Source organism: Gaeumannomyces tritici, assembly GCF_000145635.1.
Source record: "Gaeumannomyces tritici R3-111a-1 unplaced genomic scaffold supercont2.3, whole genome shotgun sequence".
Classification (NCBI taxonomy): Eukaryota; Fungi; Ascomycota; class Sordariomycetes; order Magnaporthales; family Magnaporthaceae; genus Gaeumannomyces; species Gaeumannomyces tritici.
The window spans coordinates 3,684,997-3,707,495 of NW_008804547.1; the positions used below are offsets into that span (position 1 = coordinate 3,684,997).

The 22,499-nt window shown below is 57.7% G+C and overlaps 6 protein-coding genes across 6 annotated transcripts; 2 read left to right on the plus strand and 4 right to left on the minus strand.

The window, feature by feature from the left end:
- Window positions 1-2: 2 nt before the first annotated feature.
- On the minus strand, window positions 3-4,383 carry GGTG_06334 (DNA topoisomerase 1). The gene is made up of 5 exons (XM_009224151.1): window positions 3,655-4,383; window positions 3,219-3,445; window positions 1,462-3,126; window positions 697-1,398; window positions 3-634 (listed from the first exon to the last, which is right to left on the minus strand). Exons 1-5 carry the CDS (start codon window positions 3,707-3,709, stop codon window positions 494-496), a joined length of 2,790 nt encoding a protein of 929 aa, XP_009222415.1. The 5' UTR covers window positions 3,710-4,383; the 3' UTR covers window positions 3-493.
- Window positions 4,384-5,044: 661 nt separating this feature from the next.
- Window positions 5,045-6,971, plus strand: GGTG_06335 (ATP synthase subunit gamma). Its single transcript, XM_009224152.1, has 4 exons — window positions 5,045-5,297; window positions 5,573-6,159; window positions 6,218-6,351; window positions 6,455-6,971. The coding sequence occupies exons 1-4, from the start codon at window positions 5,242-5,244 to the stop codon at window positions 6,581-6,583; spliced, it is 906 nt and encodes a 301-aa protein (XP_009222416.1). The 5' UTR covers window positions 5,045-5,241; the 3' UTR covers window positions 6,584-6,971.
- Window positions 6,686-12,446, minus strand: GGTG_06336 (lysine-specific histone demethylase 1). The gene is made up of 3 exons (XM_009224153.1): window positions 12,094-12,446; window positions 11,133-11,843; window positions 6,686-10,775 (listed from the first exon to the last, which is right to left on the minus strand). Exons 2-3 carry the CDS (start codon window positions 11,507-11,509, stop codon window positions 7,394-7,396), a joined length of 3,759 nt encoding a protein of 1,252 aa, XP_009222417.1. The 5' UTR covers window positions 11,510-11,843; window positions 12,094-12,446; the 3' UTR covers window positions 6,686-7,393.
- A 157-nt stretch (window positions 12,447-12,603) lies between these two features.
- Window positions 12,604-15,304, minus strand: GGTG_06337 (vacuolar protein sorting-associated protein 33A). The gene is made up of 3 exons (XM_009224154.1): window positions 15,072-15,304; window positions 14,720-14,915; window positions 12,604-14,652 (listed from the first exon to the last, which is right to left on the minus strand). The coding sequence occupies exons 1-3, from the start codon at window positions 15,147-15,149 to the stop codon at window positions 12,899-12,901; spliced, it is 2,028 nt and encodes a 675-aa protein (XP_009222418.1). The 5' UTR covers window positions 15,150-15,304; the 3' UTR covers window positions 12,604-12,898.
- Window positions 15,305-15,368: 64 nt separating this feature from the next.
- Window positions 15,369-17,749, minus strand: GGTG_06338 (ubiquitin-conjugating enzyme). The gene is made up of 3 exons (XM_009224155.1): window positions 16,769-17,749; window positions 16,505-16,655; window positions 15,369-16,344 (listed from the first exon to the last, which is right to left on the minus strand). Exons 1-3 carry the CDS (start codon window positions 16,811-16,813, stop codon window positions 16,076-16,078), a joined length of 465 nt encoding a protein of 154 aa, XP_009222419.1. The 5' UTR covers window positions 16,814-17,749; the 3' UTR covers window positions 15,369-16,075.
- A 427-nt stretch (window positions 17,750-18,176) lies between these two features.
- GGTG_06339 (CAMK/CAMK1 protein kinase) lies at window positions 18,177-21,079 on the plus strand. The gene is made up of 6 exons (XM_009224156.1): window positions 18,177-18,680; window positions 18,891-18,942; window positions 19,102-19,309; window positions 19,395-19,551; window positions 19,649-20,034; window positions 20,123-21,079. Exons 1-6 carry the CDS (start codon window positions 18,674-18,676, stop codon window positions 20,546-20,548), a joined length of 1,236 nt encoding a protein of 411 aa, XP_009222420.1. The 5' UTR covers window positions 18,177-18,673; the 3' UTR covers window positions 20,549-21,079.
- Window positions 21,080-22,499: the final 1,420 nt, after the last annotated feature.

The following is a 22,499-nucleotide window of genomic DNA, read 5'->3' on the forward strand; positions in this document are numbered from 1 at the left end:
CCCCCTACTCTAAACCAGTGTGTATGAAGAATGATGCCATTTCTCATCTAAAGTCATCGCCTCGGGTCTATATTCAAGTAAAGCAACAAAGGCGGGAGCTCGTCGGATACGCCATGGCATCCGTCCGATTGATGGTCCCACCGAGCCCCTATCTCGAGGGAACTGATGCGCATGCAATCATGGCTCATGCCCAAGCAGCCGCCGACCTTTTGACCCCCCTTCCTCGACTCCTCCTATCGCCATGCCAAAAAAAAAAGAATTTCCACCAAGTAGTTACCAAAGAAACCACGTTAGAGACTTGCAATAGGGCTGAGCCTGCCCGACTGCCAATGCGAACAGCTCTCGAGAAGAATTGCGTATGTATGTAGAGAAATGCCGCAGAGATCTTGGTGCTTCGCGTCTAACGTGGTATCCAAAATACAAACTTTGGCACGATCATAGCGCCAAGGCGAAGGTCGGCCCTGATTGATTCAAGACGGACCATCTCGGGCGGCTAGAACTCCCACTCGGCATCGTCTCCAACCGACTGGATGGCCCAGTTGAACTTGTCACGCAGGGTCTTGGAGAAGAACTTCTCAATGCCGACCTTGGCCTTGTTGCAGAAGACCACGGTGAGACGTGGGTCGATGTAGTTCTGTGCCATGCAAGTCAGCCATTGTTCTGATGTGACGGAATCCGGAACAGCAAGGTACTCACGATCTTGGACGTGCCCAGGGCAACTTCTTTGTTGCCGTCACGATCTGCGGCCTGGATCTCGAGGTTCCGTATACGCTCCTCAATCTTCTCGATGTTCCCCTCGAGCTTCTCGACCGTGACGCCGCGGCCCTCGGCCTCAACCTTGTGGGTCTTGTTCTCTTTCTTGAACTTAGCCTCGAGCTCCGACGCCACCTTGAGGCGCTCTTTGAGCTCCTTGTCGGGCAGCTTCTTGTCGCCCTCTTTGACGAGCTTCTCGTTGTCCCTCTCAAACTTCTTGGTGATGGCGGTCTTCTTCTCCTCGACGAGGAACTGCTGGTGCGACTTGACCCACTCGTCCGTCAGCTCCTCCTCCCGCTGGAAAAAGGCAGCACCCTTCTTCTTCTTCTGCTTAGGATCCAGATCAAGGATCATCATCTTGGTGCGCCACTTCTGGTACTTCTGGCCCTTGATCCTGTCACCGAGCTTCTCCATCTGCGCCCCGTGCGCCGCGGGCGCTGAGCGCTTATGGTTACACAGAATGGCGACCCTGCGATTGCAGTCGTTGTACGCCTTGAGCTTCTCCGCATCCGTCATTTTGGCGATCTTGGGACCGTCGAGCTCCTGCAGAAGAGTTGACATTGTGTAAGAAGCGTTGTAGGTACGGAAGACCTTGGCGGTCAGGCCCGTCATGTAGCTCGAAAGATGCTTGTTGAGTTGGGACGTCTGGACAGATTGTTAGCGCCTATCGGTGAGAAATCAACAGATCCAGGGTCTGGGTGTTCTTACGGTCAGCCTGTCGAAGATGTCATCCCCCTCCTCCTTGGGAGGCTTCTTGAACATCTTAAGATTCTTGAAAACCTGGGGCTCGACCTCGACCTCCTGCTCGAAGCGAATGCTGTCTTTACCCAGAAAGTCAAGGTAGACAGTATTGGGCGGCACGAGCGTGACATTCTCGAACTTGAGAGAGCAGCAGCCGACCGTCTCAGCCTCATTCTCCGTGTCCTTCTCGTTTCCGGCTCTCAGCGCGAGCTTGTCGATGAAGTACATGGCCGTGGCCCGCTGGCGGTCTGCCATGACCTCACTCCGCAGGTCCTTGGTGTAGTCGCGGCGGATCTTGTCGATATGCTTCTTGAGTTCTCTGGCCTTCTCGAACTTCTTGAAGTCGGCCTGACCCTTGACGGCGCTATTCGCGGCGAGCATGACGTACTTGTAGTTTCCGTTCACGTTCTCCTGCCACATGGCAAGCCATGTTGCCTTGTTATCGTGCTGAACCGCCTTCCACTTGTGGCCGGGAGGCGCGGGAGGCACCTTGGCGCCCTTGCCGATGTTGATGGTGACCTGCTCAGGCATGACGCGCTCCTTGACAGTGCCCGTCTTGGGGTGCTCGCCACGGCCGCGGAACAGCCCCGGAGGTTCAACACGGAAGTTGCCAACCTTCTCTTTACGGCCATCCCACTTGCAGAACTTGAAGGGCTCCTCCAGCTTGTCACGCTCCTCCTTGTCCAGCTTCTTCTCCTCCTTGGACCTGGCCTTCTTGACGTCGCTCATCGCCTGGTAATGAGCGAAGATAGGCTGGAAGTCTAGCTTTTCGAATTCCTTGATGTCGACCTTGTTGCCCTTCTTGTCCTTGGCGCCGCCGGTCTGCTTGAGCTTGTCCTTAAAGCCACTGAAGAAATTCTTGTTGAATGTCGGATTCTTTGTGTTGACTTCGGAATTCAGCATCGATCCATAGAACGTGGCAACTTCCTCAGCCTCCACATGCAGCTCCAGCGGGACAGAGTCGTAGATGAGCTTGACGTTCTTGGGCAACGGCTCGTACGAGGGCGGAAACATGACGCCGTTATGCTCCAGATTCGTCCACTTAATGCTGTCGTCCTCCTTCTTGGGGGCGTCCCACCAGCGGTACTCTTCCTCCTCTTCGTCTCCGCCTTCAGCCTCCTCGCTCTCCTGCTTGGCCTCCTTCTTTACTGATGCGCCCTTCTTCGCCGGCGCGGCCTTTTTGGATGCAGCGGCGGTTTTCGCAGATGTTGCTTTGCCCTTGGCTGCTGGCTTCTTGGACTTGGACAGAGGCTCGTCTGAATCCGAATCTGCCTTCTTGACACCGTTCGTCTTCTTGGCGGACGAGGCTCCGTTGGACTGGCGTTTCGCAGCTGGTTTGGCCTTGGTCTTGGCTAGCGGCTCGTCGTCGGAATCATCATCCTCCTCCTTCTTGATGCTGGTTCTCCTGGATTTGGCCTCGCTGGCGCGGATTGCTTTGGCCTCATTGCTGGCCTTCTTCTCGATCGCAGCCTTCTTCTTGGCCAGCTTCGCGTTCAAGGGCTCGTCGTCGGAGTCGGAGTCGGGAAGGCGGGTTTCGTAGATGGACGGAGGCAACTTGGCCCTCTTGCTAAGAGGCACGTCGTCGTCGTCGCTGTCTGTCTGGGCGCGATGGTTCGGCTTCTGACGCTTAGCCTGGTCACCGAGTAAGCATCAAGTCAGCGGAACGGCCCCGAATCCAAAAGTAGCTGGCTGCTCCAGCACATGTCCATCGAGGAGGAGCATACCAAGGGCGCGTCGTCGTCGCTATCGTCGGAAGCATCCTTGTAGCTGACGGGCTTATTGCCCAGCGACGAGCGCGACTTCCGCTTTGATGCGCCGTTCGTTTGGCCATCGACGTCCATGGGGTCGTCGGTTACCGGTCCATTGCGGATCGAGACGGGCGCGACCTTTCCCTTAACAAATGTCTTGTCCATCTCGCTATCCTCTGCCTTGCTGATTCGAGCCGCGGAGACTATGCATGGGGAAGGAAAGTTGGTCAGTTTCCAAGGGTCGCTAGGTGGTGGAATATGATGCGCTACACTGAGAGTTGGCCAGTGGGCGCGAGAAAGTGAATTATGACACGTCGGTGTGAAGGTAGCCAGGCGAGACATGCGAGGCGTCCGTCTGACAGGGCTCTGGCGCACTCGAGGCAGACCGGGGCGAACAAGAGACTCGACTCACCGTGGCCATTTGAACGTGCCAAAGGCATGTCGTCGTCGGAGCTTTCGGTCGACATGGCGAAGGGAGAGTGGCTTGTTGGTGACAGAAAAAAAAAAATGGCGATGCGAAGCGAAGACGCGATCAATGCAATATGTGTGACGGCGATGCACAGGACGAGTGCCGTCGGCAGGCGGCAGGGAACGTGGAGAAAATAGAAGAAGAAAAAAGTCCGCTGTTGGGGAAGCACAGGCGTCGGTTCCCAGGGAAGAGTTTGCCGGGAGTGGGTAATTTCAAGGCAGGCTAGAGAGAAAAGGACAAGGAAGATATCGTCAAGGCCCAGAGTCGCCGGAGCTGGTGAGGGAGAGGAAGAATGAAAACAAGAAAGGCAAAAAAAAAAAAATCTGAGTAAAACCAATGGGCAAAAATGAAACGAAGACGCAAGGCAGCACGCTCGAGTTGGAGGTGAGCTGAATCTCAGGGCCGGGTGAACTGGAATTGAGAACTAGTGGGTAAGATTGACGGAAGGGAAAAGGGAACACGACGAGCACGCGGACCAGGAAGCCCGTGTTCGCTGTCGTGCTTTGGCAGGGCGGGAGGGAGGTTCCAGAGGAATGGGTGCAGCACAGCACAGGGCCGCCAGAGACTTTTTTTTTTTGGCCTTGACTGGGGCACTGGGGTCAGAGGGTTTGCTGCCTGCAGGACAGACCCAGTTGACGGACTGCACGCTCAGTCCTCGGGCAACGTTAAGTTGTGGCTGGCTCTAAGCTTCTGGGCAACCCGACCAAATGGCAAATGGAGCAGAAGGCCCCACAGCGTTGACAAAGGAACCCAAGGCGAACCCAATGCACGAATAAGCCCAGACAGGCGCGCGGGCAGGCAACTTGAGCGAGCTGGAGGCACGGTGACACGCTGTCGGGAGCGGACTTGCAGGGCCGAGTGGTTGTGGAGGCCGGGCGGCGCGGTACCTTTTTGGCGGGAGCGACGTGATAGGCTGGGAGGGACGAGGATGCGTGAGACTCGAGGCGGCTGGGGTTGGGTCGGGTTGGTGGTGAGGCGGCACCGCGACAAGACCATGAAAGTGCAGTTGCGTTGCGGCGATTCAGCTAATCGGAGCCCCCTTCCGTTGTCTGGATCAGGCGCTTTCCTGGTGGTTGCCTTTTTCCCAAGATATCCCAAGCAAAAGGCAACCTAGAGCCGACCTATAGCAATGCCAACTATTTGTGTGCGCTGTCCAAGTTGTCCAACCGGATTTGTTTATGTGCGTGATTGCCAGGTTGCCAACGGACAGCCCAACTGTGAAAGTTCGTGCCACCTGCAGGCTGAGGCAATTGGCAAGGCGGGTGCCTCTGTCACGTGATGCGCACCGCCGAATTCCCGTGATTGGGTGAGGGGATGGAGTTTGCCGGAACAACGGGACCGGGCCCTCCCAGGTTGGACGATGTCGAAAAAAAGGTGCAAGAACCTGCAATTGACGACATTTACCTCTCCACTCGACCGATCCCAAACCGATCAATTGGCCCAAATCAATCGCGGTGAAGTGAGCCACCGTCGGCAGAGGCTCCCCGACTCTCTTCCCCCTCTCTTTTGAACACACCACCACCCACCACGATGCTGTCGAGGGCTGCCAGGCCAGCTCTGCGGGCTGCCGCTGCGGCTCCTTCTCGGTAAGTCTCGGAGCGGGCAGACACCACCCCGTCGCGCCCGGCGATACAGGAGGAGGGACGGCGTGGAGGGAGCTGGCGACAACGGGCCACGGGACGGCGCAGACGCAATGGAGGGGTGGGTGGGCTGGTGCCATGGGACCTCTCCGGGGTAGCTCTCTGGGGTAGCTCGGTGATAGTTGCTGCATCGCACTGGGTTGGGCTGGGCCAAAGGGGGGGGAGACAGGGCTGCAGGAAAACCAGTATTGACGATGCGCAAATTAACCCCCCCCACGCAGGGCCGTCGCCGCCGGCTCCAACGCCGCGACCTACGCCACGCTGCGCGAGATCGAGGGCCGCCTCAAGTCCATCAAGAACATCGAGAAGATCACCAAGACGATGAAGATCGTTGCGTCGACCAAGCTCAACCGCGCCCAGCGCGCCATGTTCGACAGCCGCAAGTACGGCCAGACGTCCAACGAGGTCTTCGACTCGGCCCAGACCAAGCCGCTCGAGGCCGAGGACAAGAAGGACCTACTCATCGTCTGCAGCTCCGACAAGGGCCTGTGCGGCGGCATCCACTCGGGTCTCTCCCGCACCGTCCGCAAGCTGTCGGCCGAGGGCGGGAATTTCGACATCGCCATCATCGGCGAGAAGTGCAAGTCCCAGCTGAGCCGCACCAACGCGAAGGAGATCCAGATCAGCTTCGCCGGCATCGGCAAGAACATCCCCACCTTTGCCGACGCCCAGGCCATCACCGACCAGATTGTCCAGCTGCCCGGCGACTACAAGAGCATCAAGATCTACTACAACAAGTTCCTGAACGCCCAGAGCTACGAGGCCACCGTTGTTGAGGCCTTCTCTGAGGAGGCCATTGCCGCTTCGCGTAAGCTTGTGCCCTTTGCCCCTGATTCCAACCCAGCTAACCATCTCCCCATGTGCAGCCAACTTCTCCGCTTTCGAGGTCGATGAGGAGCTCCTCCCCAACCTGCGCGAGTACGCTCTGGCCAACTCGCTCTACTGGGCTCTGGCTGAGGGCCACGCCTGCGAGCAATCTGCCCGTCGCAACGCCATGGACGTAAGCTCAAAAATTGGACCTCCTGACCCCATCCTCCCCCCTGCTCCTGCCAGCGGAGGGTGGTCATTCCACGATATTAACTATTTATGCCTCCTTTTTGTAGAACGCCTCCAAAAACGCCGGTGAGATGATCAACAAGTACCAGATTCTCTTCAACCGGACTCGTCAAGCCGTCATCACCGGTGAGCTGGTTGAGATTATCACCGGTGCCACCGCTTCCGAGGACATGTAAGGTGGGTAATCTGGGGAAGGTTTGGTGTGAGGCTGTAGATTTTGCGGGAGGGGACTAAGGGGCTCGTCTTCTGGCTTCCCTAGACCATTAAAAAGGAATAAGGCGGAAGGAAGGGAACCCTCCTCGTTGCCGTCGAAAACTATCTTCACTTTGTACAAATGCATGTGTTCTATTTTATTCCCGCAATCATGCGCCCCACCTCATCCTGTATACCAAGACGGTAGAAACAAAGACGTGAATGTTGGATAAGCATGCAAAGATATGGCAGGGCGACATAAACCCGGTCATCTATTCCGTTCGCCGTTTTCTGCCCTGCCCCCCTTTGTTCCATACTTACAAAATACCACTAATCACCAAATACGAACCAAAACAGCGAGCGAAAGCAGGCGTATTAATATCGACGATAGCAATGTTGATGCACGAGATGACAAACCGAGACTAAGCAATAGCAAAGAAACCAGGCCTAAAAGCTCTAAAAAAAAAAAAACACCGCATTTTTGCGCCGTCCTGTGCAGCTGAGGCTCTAATCCGGAGATGGTGACAAGGAAAATGTGTATATATTCCCGCCAAAATGGCAGCCCCAATGCCCTGCTTTTGTCCCATGCAAAGGTGCGTATAGAAAAGAAGGAAGAGATAAGAAGAAGGGCATGCGTGGGTTCAAATTGAGGGTTGTATGCGGAAACGACGGCGGTGGACTAAAAACAAACAAGAAGGCTCAAAAACGTCGCCTTGCGCCAACCACTGACTTCGTCTAGTATGAGGCGGAGCGAAAGTCGTTGCGTCATGTCGGAGTAACGACACAACTGCCGCTCAGCCGGCCATGGCAACATCGTCGTCGGGCTCGGTGTATCGACCGACCGACGTCCTCTTCGCCCGCCGACCCTCCGTCGCGGCCGGGGACGCCGAGCTGGAGGCCGTCGGGGTCGCGCCGGGACCTGTCGCCGGCACCAACGCTGGATCCTCGGGGAACACGGGCCTGGGGTTCTTCTTCTCGTACTCGGCCGTAACCTCGGCGGCCCTGCGGCCGTACTCTTCGGCCTTTGTAGCGAACTCGCGCACGGCCGCGGCGTGCCGCTCTTTTAGCAGCGTGACCTGCTCGACGAACGGCCGCCGCTCCTCCTCGCCGGCCGCGTTCCACATCTTAGCCGCCGCAGACCGCACCTCGCTCGCCGACGGCGGCGTCTTGCCTGGCCGCCGCCCGTCCAGGCACCGCTGCCTCGCCGCCTCGAAGTGTGCCTTGATGAAGAGTATGTGCGCCTTGGCCGTCATCTTGGGCGGCTCGAGCGGGTAGTCGCCCAGCCGGGCCCGCATGTGCTCCCACAGCCGCGCCTCGTACGCCTCAAGCGCCTCCGTGCGCGGGTCCCGCGCCGCCTCGGCCGCCTTGCGCTTGAGCGCCGACGCCGCCGACTCCTTGGGCACTATGAGCGGCCGCTGCACCTCGATCGGCCCGAGCATCGCGTTGACGACGTCCGAGGCCGCCCGGAGGCCCGATATGTACGCGCCATGCACCGTTGCGGGGTGTGTGGCAGACGTATGCTCGCCCGCAAAGAAGTGCCCATCGCCCACGGGCCTCGACGTGAGGTCATAGTCATCCAGCCTCATCGCGGGCCCGGCCGACGAGTAGCTGCCGCGCGCGAACCTGTCCGACCCCCATCGTGTCACAATCGATTCGGTGGGCTCGGGGACGGCCGACTGCCCAAAGATGGAACGCAGGACATCTGTGGCCTCTGCCACGAGCTCGCCATCGGGCGCCTTTTCTGTGTCAAAAGCTGCGTCACCTGCCATCAGCGCCAACAGGGTTGGCATGCCACTGGTATGCGTCACGTTGAACCACTGGAAGAAGCGGCCGCGGCGTGACGAGTAGTCCCGGGGGTCAAGGCTCGTCCCGCTCTGCGGTTGTCGCAGCACGCCGAAGATGTCCTTGTCCTCTTCCCAGAACGCCCTGTCATAAACCAGGACGACCTTGTTCAGGACTCCGAAACCCAGCCGATCAATGGCCTCGGTTTTCCACTGGGGAAGTGGTGGGTCAAACTCGACATCGCCGTGCTTTAGCACACCAAGCGGGATCGAGTTGACAACGTAGTCGGCCTCGATAACGGAGCCATCCTCGCACCCAATCTTGTAAAGATCCCCCACCTCGGTGCGAGGCTTGCCGCCGTCCGCGGACGAAGGTCTCGGCGGCAGGGCCGCTATGGACCGTACCGCCTTCTTGTACTGGATGTCCAGGGGTGATGGGAATTGAGCAAGACCAGTCGCCAAGCTCTGGTAGCCGCCCACTATCATGGAATGCCTCCCTTCCCACTCGTTGCCTACATCCATATCCCAACCTTCGAGGCTCAGCTGGTTCAGGTTTCGGGCATTGCTGTACTCCAGGTTTGCGATATGCCAGTTGATGAGACGCATGTCCTGGGGGCAGATGTCGACCAGGCCGTTGTACTGCAGGATGGCATCGTCCAGGACCGAGCCGAGTGTCGCACCGGGTGCCTTGGTAGCAGGGTCCAAGTCGATGTCTGTGTCCTCGTCAATACCCTCCTGAAGCGACCACCCCATCAGCTTTGCTTTGTGTGAGGCTTTGGTAGCCCCCGGCACCCCCGGCTCGACATGGATTCTCCCAGTCACACGATCCGACGACACCGGCACCATGTCGACTCTGGGCGCGATGTTTTGCTCCGACACTGGAGGCGCATGGGGCTGCGCTGCTGTCGTCTCCTCCACGTAACTGATGGTCTTGTGTAACTCGGCAAAGCTGTCCTTCCCGTCATCTATCAAGTCCCTGTTTCCCTGGAGGAGCTTGGGCAGGGGGAGTTTCCACTTGTACTCGCTGACGCGATCTAAGCAGTCGTTATACAGCTTCTCAACAAGCTGGTCTCGGGCGGTATCTACCGGCTTGCCGTCCGAGTCGTAGATGGTGATGAGCGTGGCATCCGACCTGAGCGCGTGGTAGGCAAGTCCAAGCTGGCCTCTGATGAGGATGTTGATTGGGTTACCCCTCTCGAATCCCGTCACAATCATGCCGCCCATCTCGGCTGTGTATCGTTTCCCACGAAGCGCGGCCGGCTCCACCGCGGGCCTTGTACGAAAGGGTCGCGAATAAACTCGACCGCCGACACGGTTCCTCCCCTCCAGAACCACGACCTTGGGGGGCTGCTCGCCTCGTTCGCGGAAGCGCTTAGCATACTGCATGAACAGGCCCTGGAGCTGCCTGGCGCATCCAAGTCCAGCCACGCCGGCCCCAATGACGACCACTGTCTTTCTCTTCAGGCCTGCAGTGTCCTCTTCCTTGATGGCCTGCTGTTTTCTGGACTGACGGATCTCGCAGCAACCAAAGTTGATGTATCCCGTCCGGACGAGCCAGTCGAAGCAGAGATTCGCTACGTCAAACCAGCGACTGTCCTTGGCACAGCCGATCGCTTCTTCTCGTGTGATTGATATTGTTGGGTTGCGAACCCAAAGTCTCAAGATGCCGTTGCGTATGTTGAGGTATGTGGTGATCTGCGCCAAGCTGATGTGATCCCTCAGCATCAGGTACTCCTCCTGGTGCAGGGCGTACGGGTTGAACCTGGAGGACTCAGCAGACCCGATGCACTGGACCGCGTATTCTTGCGGCGAAAGGTCTGTTGGGATGGAATTCTTGGGCCGCACGTCGTATCGGCGGTTCGGGCCGTCCCTAACCCGGAATCTAGGCCGAGGGGGAGGAGGCAGGGAGGGCTTAGGTTGAGGTATTGCGGGAGCAGTAGAGATTTCGCAAAGCTGTTCCTTTGGTGTTTGTCTTGGCGCTTCCTCTTCCCGCTGCTCCTCTTGCGGTTGCGGACAAATCTCGGTTTGTGCTTCTCCACTTCGGTTCTCTTCTGGTTCTCTGCAAACCACTACTTGCGTTTCTCCGCTTTGCTCCTCTTTTACTCCTTCGCTCTGCTCTTCCTTGTCTTTATCCAGCCCCTGTTCTTCTCGCGAAGGCTCTTCTTGGAGAACCACGACACTGGAAGGAGGTGGGGGCAGGATGTCCTTCGGTCCGTCCAAATCCACAGGCGTGGTGGCCTTGCTGGAGAGAGAGGACAGGATAGATGACAGGTCCGACTGATCGCTCAGGGCTGACATAGAGGACGTGAATGACGGTCTCGTATTGTTGTCTTTTTCCGACATGGCCAACAGTTGTTTTGATAGGCACTGTGGATCGGCATGTATGGATGACATACTGGTTCAAAGTCAGCGAAAAGGACAGTGCTCGGGTTATGTGATGATAAACGCGAAGGGACATGTAGGATTCGCGATGGTAGCAGAAGGCGACAAGGGGTGTGCTTTACTATGCAGGGTTCGCAAGAAAGAACAGGCAAGGGACTCTCCTATGATATGCGCAGAGAGGGAAAATGACTGGCATGCCACGGGCAGGAGGGAGTGGACACATGTGAGAAGACAACAGCATCGTCGAGGTTGTAGCTCATTTTCGTGTGGATATTAGAAGTTGCAGTGGGGATGGCAGAGCGAGAGAATCAAGTTGAGATGATAGGACTCGGATACGGCGGGAACAACGGCTAGATGGATAGAAACACACCTTAGGCTGTCCTGTGGTGTGGGCATAGCGTCTGATTCCTGGAGGTCCATCATCTCCAAATCGTCGGTGTTAACGACAATTTCCGGGGCAACGTCGGTGCTGACACTATTGGATACGCCCCGCTCGAGGCCACCATCGGGGGTGCCGGCTGTGTCAGGGGTGCCCAGGTCCACGGGCAGTATGCTGTCTTGGACATGATGTCGTGAGCGTGGGCGGCCCGGGCTGCTGCTTGCGGGGGGCTTCCTCTTGCGTGATGATTGCGGCGAGGCTGGTACGCGGGAGTCCAGGTCCAGACCCTTGGATCTTGTTGACCTCGTCGACATTCTATTTTCTATCCCAGTCGATTCCCTTGTCCGACGGGCGGACCCCCTCCCCATCGTGTCGGCGAGGTGGCACGGATGAGTAGGCAGGCGTTGTAGGACTGAAAGGTCAGGCTGGCTTGAGGCGGCGCCGAGGAGGCGCTAGAGGCGTGATTGCGCCGTTTTGGTCTTATATGGAGTGTCTGATGAGTGTGATATCAAACAGTGCCGGCCTGGGCAGTCCGAGGGTTGCTTGGTGGGGAAGGCGGCTTGTGTTATGGGTCGAGAAGGCTCTGTGGCCACTTGACAGCAGGTCCCATTTGATGGTATCAGTGCTGCCAATTGAACCCGAAGCGGTAGTGATCAATCGAGTGCCCGGCCGACTTCACACTGAACCGAACAACTCGGATGTCTGCTGCACGGGCATGACCATCATTAGCGCTTCCGCTGCTGAGCCTGATTGGGCTTGATTCGCAGAAAGGGGCATGTGTGCCTATAAAAAAGCCAGTGTCGGGGTTTCATATAACATAGAGGCAAAGCCCAAGCGGGCCTCATCAGACATATGACAAGGCCTGTCCAAGTACTGGGAAGGATGAAGACAGAGAGTGTGGGAGGAAGATATGGAGGAACGCAGCGGCAATTCGAATAGGAGTGATCCTCACCTGCCCGTGGAGATGGATAGCCCTGTACTGGGCCAAACCAAGATTCGCTAGCCGTCTTCGGACCTCGAGGCTTAAACAAGCGACGAGGCAGTTGTCGATGGCAATGGTCGTGTGTGTGTTCTATGGGAGAGGGGTGCTGGTCGAGCCTGGCGCATTGGACATTGGCTGGGGTCACCTGATCCACTGTCGCCGAATGGAGAGGGTTGGGAGCGTGTAAAGAGGGAGGGTGAGACGGGAGAGGAAGAAGAAAAAAGACACGAGATAACGGTCCAATCAATCATGGACTAGCCTCACGGCAAAATGGGGGACCAGTAAGCCGGGCATTCGCCTGGTGGTTTTGGATTGTCTCGTCTCGGCCAGCAGTAAGTGCAAATTCAGGAGCGGAGCTGCCACACACCGGGAAAAAAAGGTCATGATGCATCACGTGAGCCCTATGATTTGACTCCCCGGCTGGACCGCCGCAGAACATGGGGTCTCCAAACCAGCCAGGAGAGGCGTGCCGTGAAAAATCACAAATCGCTGTCGTATTTCTATAGATATAGGTCATCATTTTCTCTCTCTTTCCAGAATCACGTATATCGGTATGAAAATCCCTGGATCTGTCTATTGCGTTACAAAAACGCCGAGAAAAAAAAGTCAGAAACTTATGGGCGGGGGCTATCTCGAGGTACAAGTCCTTCGATCATGTTTGGCGCGGCATTCGAACGAGGATGAGAAGCCCGACAAATTAGAGGCTGTTTAATTGAAGGACAGATCAAAGACAAATATGTAGCCCTGGCTCCTGCGTGCCTGAGCGACACCTCTCTCAGGCGGTCTCGGCTGCCACCTGTGCTTGTACTCCCTCTTGCTTCTCGAATGACCCCTTCTCAATCGCTGCCGCCATCACCTTGTTCCCGCTTATTATCGAGGTCGTGCAGATGACAATATTGATCCGTGCCTCCTCCTTCTTAGCGATAAACCTCAAAGCCGCGATCTCGGTGAAGGTAATGCCGCCGACGAAGACGACAAAGACCGTCTTGCGCTCTCCGCTGCCGGACAGGAGCGCGCGCGCCTTAACCGCCTTGTCCTCGCCCTTCTGCACCTCGTCAAACGCAGGGCCACGGGCGTGCTTCACAGCATCGTCGAATCCCTTCCAGCCGCCCGCACCACCGACGCCTGCGCCCGCCCCTGTCACGCCATTGCCCCTAGTGACGGACAAGAGGTACTGCTTCTGAAGCACACACTGTACCAGTCGGATTGACAGCGGAGCGTATCCGCAATACGTGTACGCGACGTCGTGTGGGTCGTTCTCGTTCACCTCCTCGACGTTGAGCTTCAGTTGCTTGCGCAGATACGCATAGTTGGTCTTGGTGCCGGCCGCCGCTCCGCCCGCCGAGGTTGCCGCGCCGCCGCCGCCAGTCATTGAAATCATGTGAGCTAGAGGCGAGGTCCTGGAAAGGAATAGTTGAAGCTTCTCGAGGTTGTGCAACGTCAGCAAGTGCTGGTACCCGTAGCCCTCGAGCACCAGCCGCTTGAGATGCTCATAATCTTTGAACAGTATGCCCCCTGAGAGGCACGAGTAGACACAGAGCAGCCGGAGGACCTTGGGCAGCGGGGTATCACAAGCTATGAGCTCCTCGATGGCCTCCATTCCCGGCTCGAAGCCGAACGTCAGGTTCTGTTCCACCTCCAGCAGCTTGAGGAACAGGTCCGTGCGCGTGTGGCTAATGATCTCCTCGGCTAGACCAGTATGTATCTTGAGGCTGGCCTGCTCAGCTTGGTAAGCTGGTAGCATCTGCACAAATGCCCTGAGCTCGGCAGTTGTGTTGCTCGCATGCCTGCTGTCATAGTCGCTTCTGAGGCGCCGGGCAACCTTGTTGAGGAGCGGTCCCACGGTGGAAAAGTTTGCGTCGCGGAGCTGCTCAAACAGCTTGTCCGACGAATCGAGCTGGATTTTGCGCTTGCGTGAGGGTGCCGCACCGCCGACCGCGGACTGGGTTGAAGCGGCAGCACCCTGCGCGGCCTGGGGGCCAACACCGACAACGGTCGAATCGACGTCGGCTTGGTTGTGGTGGATCTCGAAAACCTCGTCTATAAGGCCCTCGTATGTGAGCTGCGTGAGAAGCGGCGTGACCGGGTCGACCTCGCGGTCGATTATGATGACGCTCTCGGTGGTCGTGCTCGGGTTCAGCCCAATCTTGTCGCCCGCATCCTCGCCAGCCAGGAGCTCCTGGCGCATGCGCGCCAGCATAGCCGCTACACGTCTAGCGTTGTCGCCCTTGCCAATGATGCGCGGGAATAAGCCGTGCTTCTGCTGGATGCCCATGAGAGCACGTGCAAGCAAAAAGGTCGGGGTTGGGTCGTTTGCCAGGTACAGGTCCCTAAACGAATCATCGAGCTCCAGCGAGAGCACATCCTTGTCGAGCGGGAAGAAGCATAGCGGGAGCTCGGAGATGTTCACATCGCCCAACACGCCGGCCTCCTCTAGGAGCGTATCCGACATTGAGGTGCGGCGAGGCACCCAGAAGATGTGGAAGTCATGGCCGGTCTGGCTCTCACGCTGCAGCCGGCGGATCTCATCTGCGGAGGATGAGGGATTGTCAGCACGTAATGATGGCGATGGTGTCGGAAGAAGACGTGGACCGACCTGCTATTTCCTGTGCATTGCGCGCGCACTCTCCCCTAGCGACGAAGACGACGTTGCGCTGGTTGGTCCCTACGTTCTTGTGCTCCAGGAAGAAGAACTTGTCGACGCCGTAGTCCTGGAGCGTCGAGACCTTGACGACGAGCCCAATCGGTCCCGCGAGGCTGCGCTCGATCACCAGGTTTTTCTTCCCACGTACCTACAGCGCACCCGAGTCAGCGGCGCCAATGGCGAGATGGAGGCTTCTTTTGAGACAAGCCGAGGCAACATCACAGCCAGGCCCGGATCTGCGCGAGTGAACCTCGGCTGCACAGCAGCAGCAAGCAGGCCTCGCAAGGGAGCGCGTCTTACTCACGCCTTCTAGCAGGTAGAGGAGGTCCTTTCGGGCCTTGTCTCTGACCTGGTCGGTGTCGAATCCCACATGAGGAGCCATTGCGAGCCCTCCATTTGGGAGGAGGTGTGGACTGCCTGGTCAGATTGACGCGCAGCGACCGCCGCCAGTTTGCCTGCGTTGGAGCCCGCCTAGCGTGGTGGGACAAGCCTGCGAGCCAGGGGAGCACGGTCGGTCAAGCTCGCGACATAATGCCGTTGTGGGTCTCGGGTTGCTCTTGCACGCTGCGACTCCACGCCAACCTATATATACATACCTGATGGTAGGTGGGGTGTGACTCGTCTTTTGGACCGCCATTACAGGCGCGCAATGAAGGCCAAAACAATGGATGAGATGAAAGGCAAACATCCTCTGGATATGTACAATAGCAGCCCCGAGCACGTAACGGCATATACAATTATTCTCTTCCTCACTCACACAGGACACTTGTGAAACACCTCAACCTGCTACTAGATTATACGGGGAAGAAGCAGAGCGTGAACGCTGAACGTACATGTATGCAAGTGCGAAAATTCAGGGATTTTTCTGTCCATGCGGTCTTCTCCCGCGACGCTGCAGACCGCCCAAATAATATGCTCAACCAACCTTTTAAGTCGCCTTCCCATGGTAGCCTGATACTGAAGCCCGTTGCTTGATGCAGTGTCCCGTTTGAAGGCGGGGGGAAGAGGATAAAAAGGAAAACAAAGGCGAAGGCTCTATCTCGGCCCCCATATCACCAACGCCCATCGCTCGATACCACGCTCCAGACAGTTTGGAAGGAAAAGGCAGAAAAGGAAGGAGAGGCAGAGTATGAGGGTTTGGGTAGGCAGTAGCAACAGGCGGCCGCCGATGTGTAGGAGAGAAGAGATACGACTTGTTCGATGCGACTCGGCCGTCGCAGGGTTCTGATCTCTTATTCTCTCTTCCACCCGCCGGCACCAATTCCCCCGCCCCCGCTTCGGCGACAACAATGCGCCCGTTGAGGGGGCTCATACGTTATTGTCGTGGTAGTAAAAGTCGATATCCTTCGGTCGTTGTCGGTTGCCTCTGACAAACTCCTCGTCTCCGGGCGGACGTTCGTTCTTAGTGTTGCCCGTCAGCATGCTCTGAAGGCTCATGCAGACGCTCTCTACGTTCTGGACGGGACTCCAGCCCTGTTGGCCAAGCAGGTCCAGACAGATGATGCCGTTAGAGTAAATGTGAGGGTGGATTGGGATAGGGCGGTCCGCGAGTTTTGAGAAGACGACCTCGGGCGGTTCTGGATAGCCGGTTGGCGGGGCAGTTAGTCGAGGTGTTCCATATAGGACGCAATGGCGGGGGAACACGGCGTCATATCAGGCGTTTTGCGCCCCAAGGGGAGGCAAGGCTAGAGTCCAGCCACGCTATGCGCCATGCGCCAGGCGGTAGGCAAAACGAACCGATGGGGTATGTAGCTCCGAATTTGAATTTCAACCTGTAGATCTGGTTGGCATAGAGGGGATTGTTGTCGAGGACCTGGATGTCCAGCGTCCACTCCTCGAAGTCCTCGGCCGAGATGAGCTCGATCCCAGGAGGCAGGCCATTTTGGATCTGCGATATGCGAGGGACTGGGGTCAGATCGAGGGGTTGCGCACGGGGAAACACCTGAGTTGATCATTCCGAAGCAGTAGACATGGGTAAAAGCGAAGTCAGCCTGAGGATACCTTTTGGAGCTCCTTGCTGAGCCTCTTGGTGGCGAAGGTAGCCATGATTGTGGTGTTGTGTCGCTGGTGCGGCAGCGAAGTGCACACTGTCCGAGCGGCAGCCGCTGAGGTAGCTAGGTAGCTACCACCTACCTAGGTAGATAATAGGTTTGAGGTATTCGCCCACACGCGCGTTGGAGAAAACCAGCAGACAGGGCGTGGGGCGGACTGCGGTGTCGAACGGTAATCGGGAAAGCTGGCGGAAAGACAGGTGTATCGGCAGCTAGCCAAAGTTGAGGCAGGCCAGCCTCGGTCTGAACTGCACGGACCGAATCTGCAAGATACAAGGGCGCACCAGAAAACGCCCTGGGCAGCGAGCTGGGCGCCTCGGGTTTGTCAGGGAGTCAAGTTTTGGCGGCGCGGGGTGCGAAAGGGCGGCGACGGCTGAGGGTGGTCTTTTGCACCGTTTCGGAGCGACGGGGAACCCTTGCTGGGCTGGTAGCGCGGAGGGCGGACAGGAGTAAACCAACCCAAGAAGGCAGAAAGGACGGGCTGACTGGTTGGTTGGCTGTCTCAGGCGCCTGGCTCTCCTAGCTTGCTGCAGCACAGGGAGGTCAGGAGGAAGGCTGGTGGCCCGCTTTGTTGGCCAGCCTGACTGGCAGCTGATAGGTGTAGGTAGGGCCTACGTAGGAGTGTGTGCTGCTGCGTATTGGCCTCAGGGTGCCTCCAAATGTCTTGGCAGACTGCGTCCGGGATCTCCGACTCCCCTGCGTGTTAGCCGGAGAGTTGGGCGTCGTGGACGTGGCGATCGATTTGCAGGAAAGCCGACCCGGCCCAGATGGGTGTCCCCACCGAGTCCCCAGCCCTATTGCCGCCACGGGGTGACCTCACAGGCGGTTGGTCGGGTCGATGTGAGGTGGCACCGTGCTCCTACAAGGCAGGTACCTTCCCGAGGCAGGTGTTCGAGGAGCTAGCGTGGTACCTTGACAGCATGAATGCCTGGTTCCAGTCTCCAAGTGGCCCGAGCACAAGACTGCCCGCCTGTCTGCCCCGCGGGGTCAGCCACATGCCTGGTGGGGACCTAGCCGCTTCGGTTGACCCCTCCTGAAGGTGGTGGAAGGCTGAGCGCGCACAGCACAGCACCGCAGCTTACTGTGTGCTGTGTGCTGTAGGCACTCAGGCACTCTGGCAGGCGCGCTGCTTCACGTCATGCATCCAAGGTAGCCAAGGCAGCGGCAAGCAGGGTTTCGACTTGCTCCAGCAACACGCTGCAATCGGGTCTGACAGTGACAGCCAAATCCTGTCCAGACGAGCAGGCCAGGGGAGAGCCAACGCGATCGGCGAGCCCGCATCGCAAAACAAAACGCTGACGGCGGGAAAGACAGCCTGACCCCTAAAAGGGATCGGATCGGTCTGCCGACTGTGGCTGTTCGCGTTCCTCACTCACCCGCGGTACGAGCAACGCGGTGCGCAGCCAGCCGGTACCTGCCACTCCCAGCTCGTGTGCCCACGAAGTCCTTTGTTGGTCCCCTCCTGGGCTCCACCGCAGCCCGCCCGACCAAGACACAGGTTGCCTGCCAGCGGCGGCTCTGATGCAATCTTCCTCCACTACCGCTCCGCCCACCCACCGTGCTCCAGCAGACAGATAAAACCTACACAGAGTACCCGGTCAGGCTCAGCTCTCAGCCGCTCGCTTGGGCGGGCTTACTCTAGAAACAAAACCGCAACCTCTCGCCCCTCTCTTTTCCCTTGGTGCTCCCATCCTTACCGATTCGCCATTTGCGGCGACGAGTGCTTTGTTGCTGTCGACCATCGTCCCAATCTCGAAGCGAGTGCCCAGATCGACTCCCACAGTCCAAACACGACTGAGCGAACCCCCGCCCGCCCTGCAACGGGCCCCTCCCGATCCCCGTCGAGCACGTCAAGATGAGCTGTAAGCCTGCCCCTCGTTTGTCCAAGGAATCCGGCGCCGACAGCCCAACCGCTGGCCACCTTGCGCGACAGCAAGCACCCGCCCAATCATTGAATGCCCGTTGCCGTACACGCAATGCCCGGCCAGTGGTTGATGTCGGCCGGGCCTGCAAGCCCTATTTCATTCCCTTGGGCTCTGAGCTGACTGTTTGTTTTTATTTGACCTGCCCAGTCTCCGGCATGCTCAACCGCCTGCACGGGCAACCTGAGAGCTACGACAAAAAGTAAAGAGCATCCTACCCCTGCCAAACAGCCTTCCCATCACGCCCTCTCTTTTTCTGCCTGCCAATGTTCAGCAACCTTTGGCGCTGCTTTGCGCCACCGCGCCCCCACCGCGGCCCCGCGCCCGCACCACCACCACGCTTGACTAACCCATCAGCTAGGTCAAAGTATCGCTTCGGCCGCACACTCGGCGCCGGCACCTATGGCATCGTCAGAGAGGCCGACGGCCCGACGGGCAAGGTGGCCATCAAGATCATCCTGAAGAAGAACGTCAAGGGCAACGAGAAGATGGTGGACGACGAGCTCGACATGCTACAGCTGCTCAAGCATCCACACATCGTGCGCTTCGTCGACTGGTTCGAGTCCCGGGTTCGTGCCGATCCATGCCGCGCCTCGATAATTCGCAAGACAGGAGCATGCAGGCGCTAACGGAACGTGAATCTCGCATCTGTAGGACAAGTACTATATCGTGACGGAACTTGCGACGGGAGGCGAGCTTTTCGACCGCATTTGCGAGCAGGGAAAGTTCACGGAGAAGGACGCTTCCCAGACCATCAAGCAGGTGCTCGGCGCCGTCGACTATCTCCACAGCAAGAATGTGGTTCATAGGGGTAAGTATGATCTGGATGACCTCGTGGGTATCGCATGTGAACCCAGTAGTCGAGTGCTAGGCTGACCACGACCCTGCCATGCGGCTCTTCACGACAGACCTCAAGCCGGAGAATCTGCTCTATCTGAGCAAGGCACCAGACTCGGACCTCGTACTGGCAGACTTTGGCATCGCCAAGATGCTGGACAACAAGGACGAGGTGCTCACGACAATGGCGGGTTCGTTCGGCTATGCTGCGCCCGAGGTGATGCTGAAGAAGGGCCACGGAAAGCCGGTGGATATGTGGTCCATGGGCGTCATCACCTACACCCTTCTCTGCGGCTACTCACCCTTCCGCTCAGAAAGCCTCCAGGACCTGATAGACGAGTGTTCCAGCGCCCAGGTCGTGTTCCACGATAGGTACTGGCGCGACGTGAGCGACGATGCCAAGGATTTCATTCTGCATCTACTGCGGCCAGCTCCCGATGAGCGCTGGACAAGCCAGGTAAGTAGGCATGGAAGCGTGCTCCCTACTACGCAACTGGTTTGATGTGGCAGCGTTTGCTGACGGTGTCGTTTTCACGTGATTGCAGCAAGCTCTGAGGCACAGATGGCTGAGCGGCGAGAACGCCACCGACCACAACTTGCTTCCCGAGATCAGGGCCTTCATGGCCAAGGCCAGGCTCCGACGGGGTATCGAGATGGTCAAGCTGGCCAACCGCATCTCTTCACTCAAGCTGCAGGAGGAGGATCCCGACAACTCGGACATGCCCGAAGACTCGGTGGCTGCCGCGGTGAACCAGGCCACGCCGGGCCAGAGCGGGTCGCCATCGTCGTCGGGCGGTGGTGGCGGGCTGTTCGCGCCGGGCGAGAAGAAGACGCTCTCCAAGGCGGTCAAGGGCGCCATCTTCCGCGAGGTGGTGCTGGCCAAGGTCAAGGAGATGAAGCAGCAGGAGCAGACGCTCAAGGTCAAAGAGGAGGTGGAGAAGGAGGCCCGCAGGAAGAGCTTCACCGGCTAGTAGTGGTCGCGCGACTTTGTTATTTCAGTCGCTTCCGGGCTCATGGATGCTCGTGTTGGCTTTCGTCGCGTCTCGGGCCCTGTGCAACTTCGCTGGGCGGTTTGAAGACCTATCTGTCACTGCCTGGCGGTTGTGGGTGGTAATGGGCCGCGAAAGCCTCACGACTGTGTGTTGTCTCGGTATTGGTGGTTGGTGACGAACGTTTTCTTGTTTGGGCAAAGCTTTCCTCGGATTTTATCCTTTATTTATATCACTCTTCTTCCCTTTTACACCCTTTTGATTTACTGTATTGCTTCTCGGGGGTCCAATAGGATAGGAGATACCAAAGAAAACGACAACGGGCAGAGAGCATACGATCAGGATGCAAGGCACAAAGCGGCGGGCTGTTTGTAATTGTGCGATTGGAGATGCATGCATATTGTTATATGTATTTGGTGCAGAGATGGTAGTGCAGGTTTCTCGTTTCCACCGGCACAAGGCTGGGGGTCCAACGTCAACCCCTTCACTTTTCGGCTTTGTGGGACGCGTGCAAGATATGACAGGCCAGAAATAGCACATGCAAAGCTGCTTTGAAGTCCAATCTTGTACAGAACGATTGCCGCGATGCTTGACCAGACCCCCCAGGGTTCCACCAGGTTGGGTAATGAAAGGGGGTGACGGATGGGTGAGGCAAAGCCAGGAGCCGTCTCCATGATGCCCAGAGCCCCCGACAAAGATCCGGTGTTCCCGTCCAATCCAGACGGCCGGGCCGCTGGGGGGCCGGGGAATAGGTCCGCCTCCTGACCAGGGGCGGGCACGCACACAGGATCCTCCCCCACCCCCTAGCCCGACCCGACCTTTACCGTGGTAGAGTGGGCGTAGGCGAGCACCGCCGTACTGCACTCAGCCTTTTCTTTTTTTCTGCAAAGGCTTTCCCCGTGCTTTGCGATACTCGCCATCCCGCCCCATCCCTTTAGAGCCGCTTCGCGGTGAGTTCTGGGAAGGTTGGCCAGCTTGTTCGTGTGCGCGCCGGGCGCGTCGAGAAAGGCGCGCGCGGCTTGCGGTCTTGAAGGCGCGTGTGCAAATTACGTGAAAATACATGGCAGGACTTGCCGCCTCGTCTGTCCCCGAAAATCTCCACCGACGTCTCCTGCACAAACACTCGCTCGCACAGCTTGGCCAACACAGCCGGAGGAGCAAGGCGAGGCAAAAAAAAAAAAAAAAACTGGGCCAGACAATAAAGGCGCGGTTGTGGCTTGATGACCGACAATCTTGAATCTAGGAAATTTGCATTATGCAAAACACCATTGAGGGGAAGCAAAACCCGGGCAGTTATCTTTCCACATACATGCAATGCACTCACCCTCGCATACCAAAAAAAAGAGGCCAAAAAGCCGATCAAGGTGACATCAAGAGTTCGGTCGCATAGCGCATCTCAATATCACACCCCCACAACTGATTTAGTATCGGTCCCGCTGTCAAGACAAAGTCAAAATGCGTGACAAGACCGACGATCTCTGCTCCCCCCGCCCCTTGTCAATGCGGGCGCTTGCTTTGCTTTGCCGGGGACCACGCAAGGGCAAAGGGAGATGAGGAGGGCCAGACTGCCAGAACTGACTAACGGTAGCCCGGTGAGCGCATATGCATGCGCGCGGCACAAAGGATCCGGCCGGACTGCCGTTTAGGACGCCGGCTTTGAGGCGCAAAATGAGGGTTTTGCGCCTCACTTGGGGGAGATTGCCTTGTGCGCCAATAGTCTCGGAGCTAAAAGCGCTCAGCTGTCGTGATGTCATGCGCATTGCGCAAGCGCGCCGAGTTTCACGCTGACTAGTGGAATCTCTGAGAGGGTTCGGTAGATTGTTCATCTTATTTTGGGTTTAGTCACAATTGCTTAAGCTTATGCTAAGATAAGAGCTAGGCTAGATACAGCACAAAAACCCAATCTTGAGGAAGGGTTGATGGTAAGGATGTA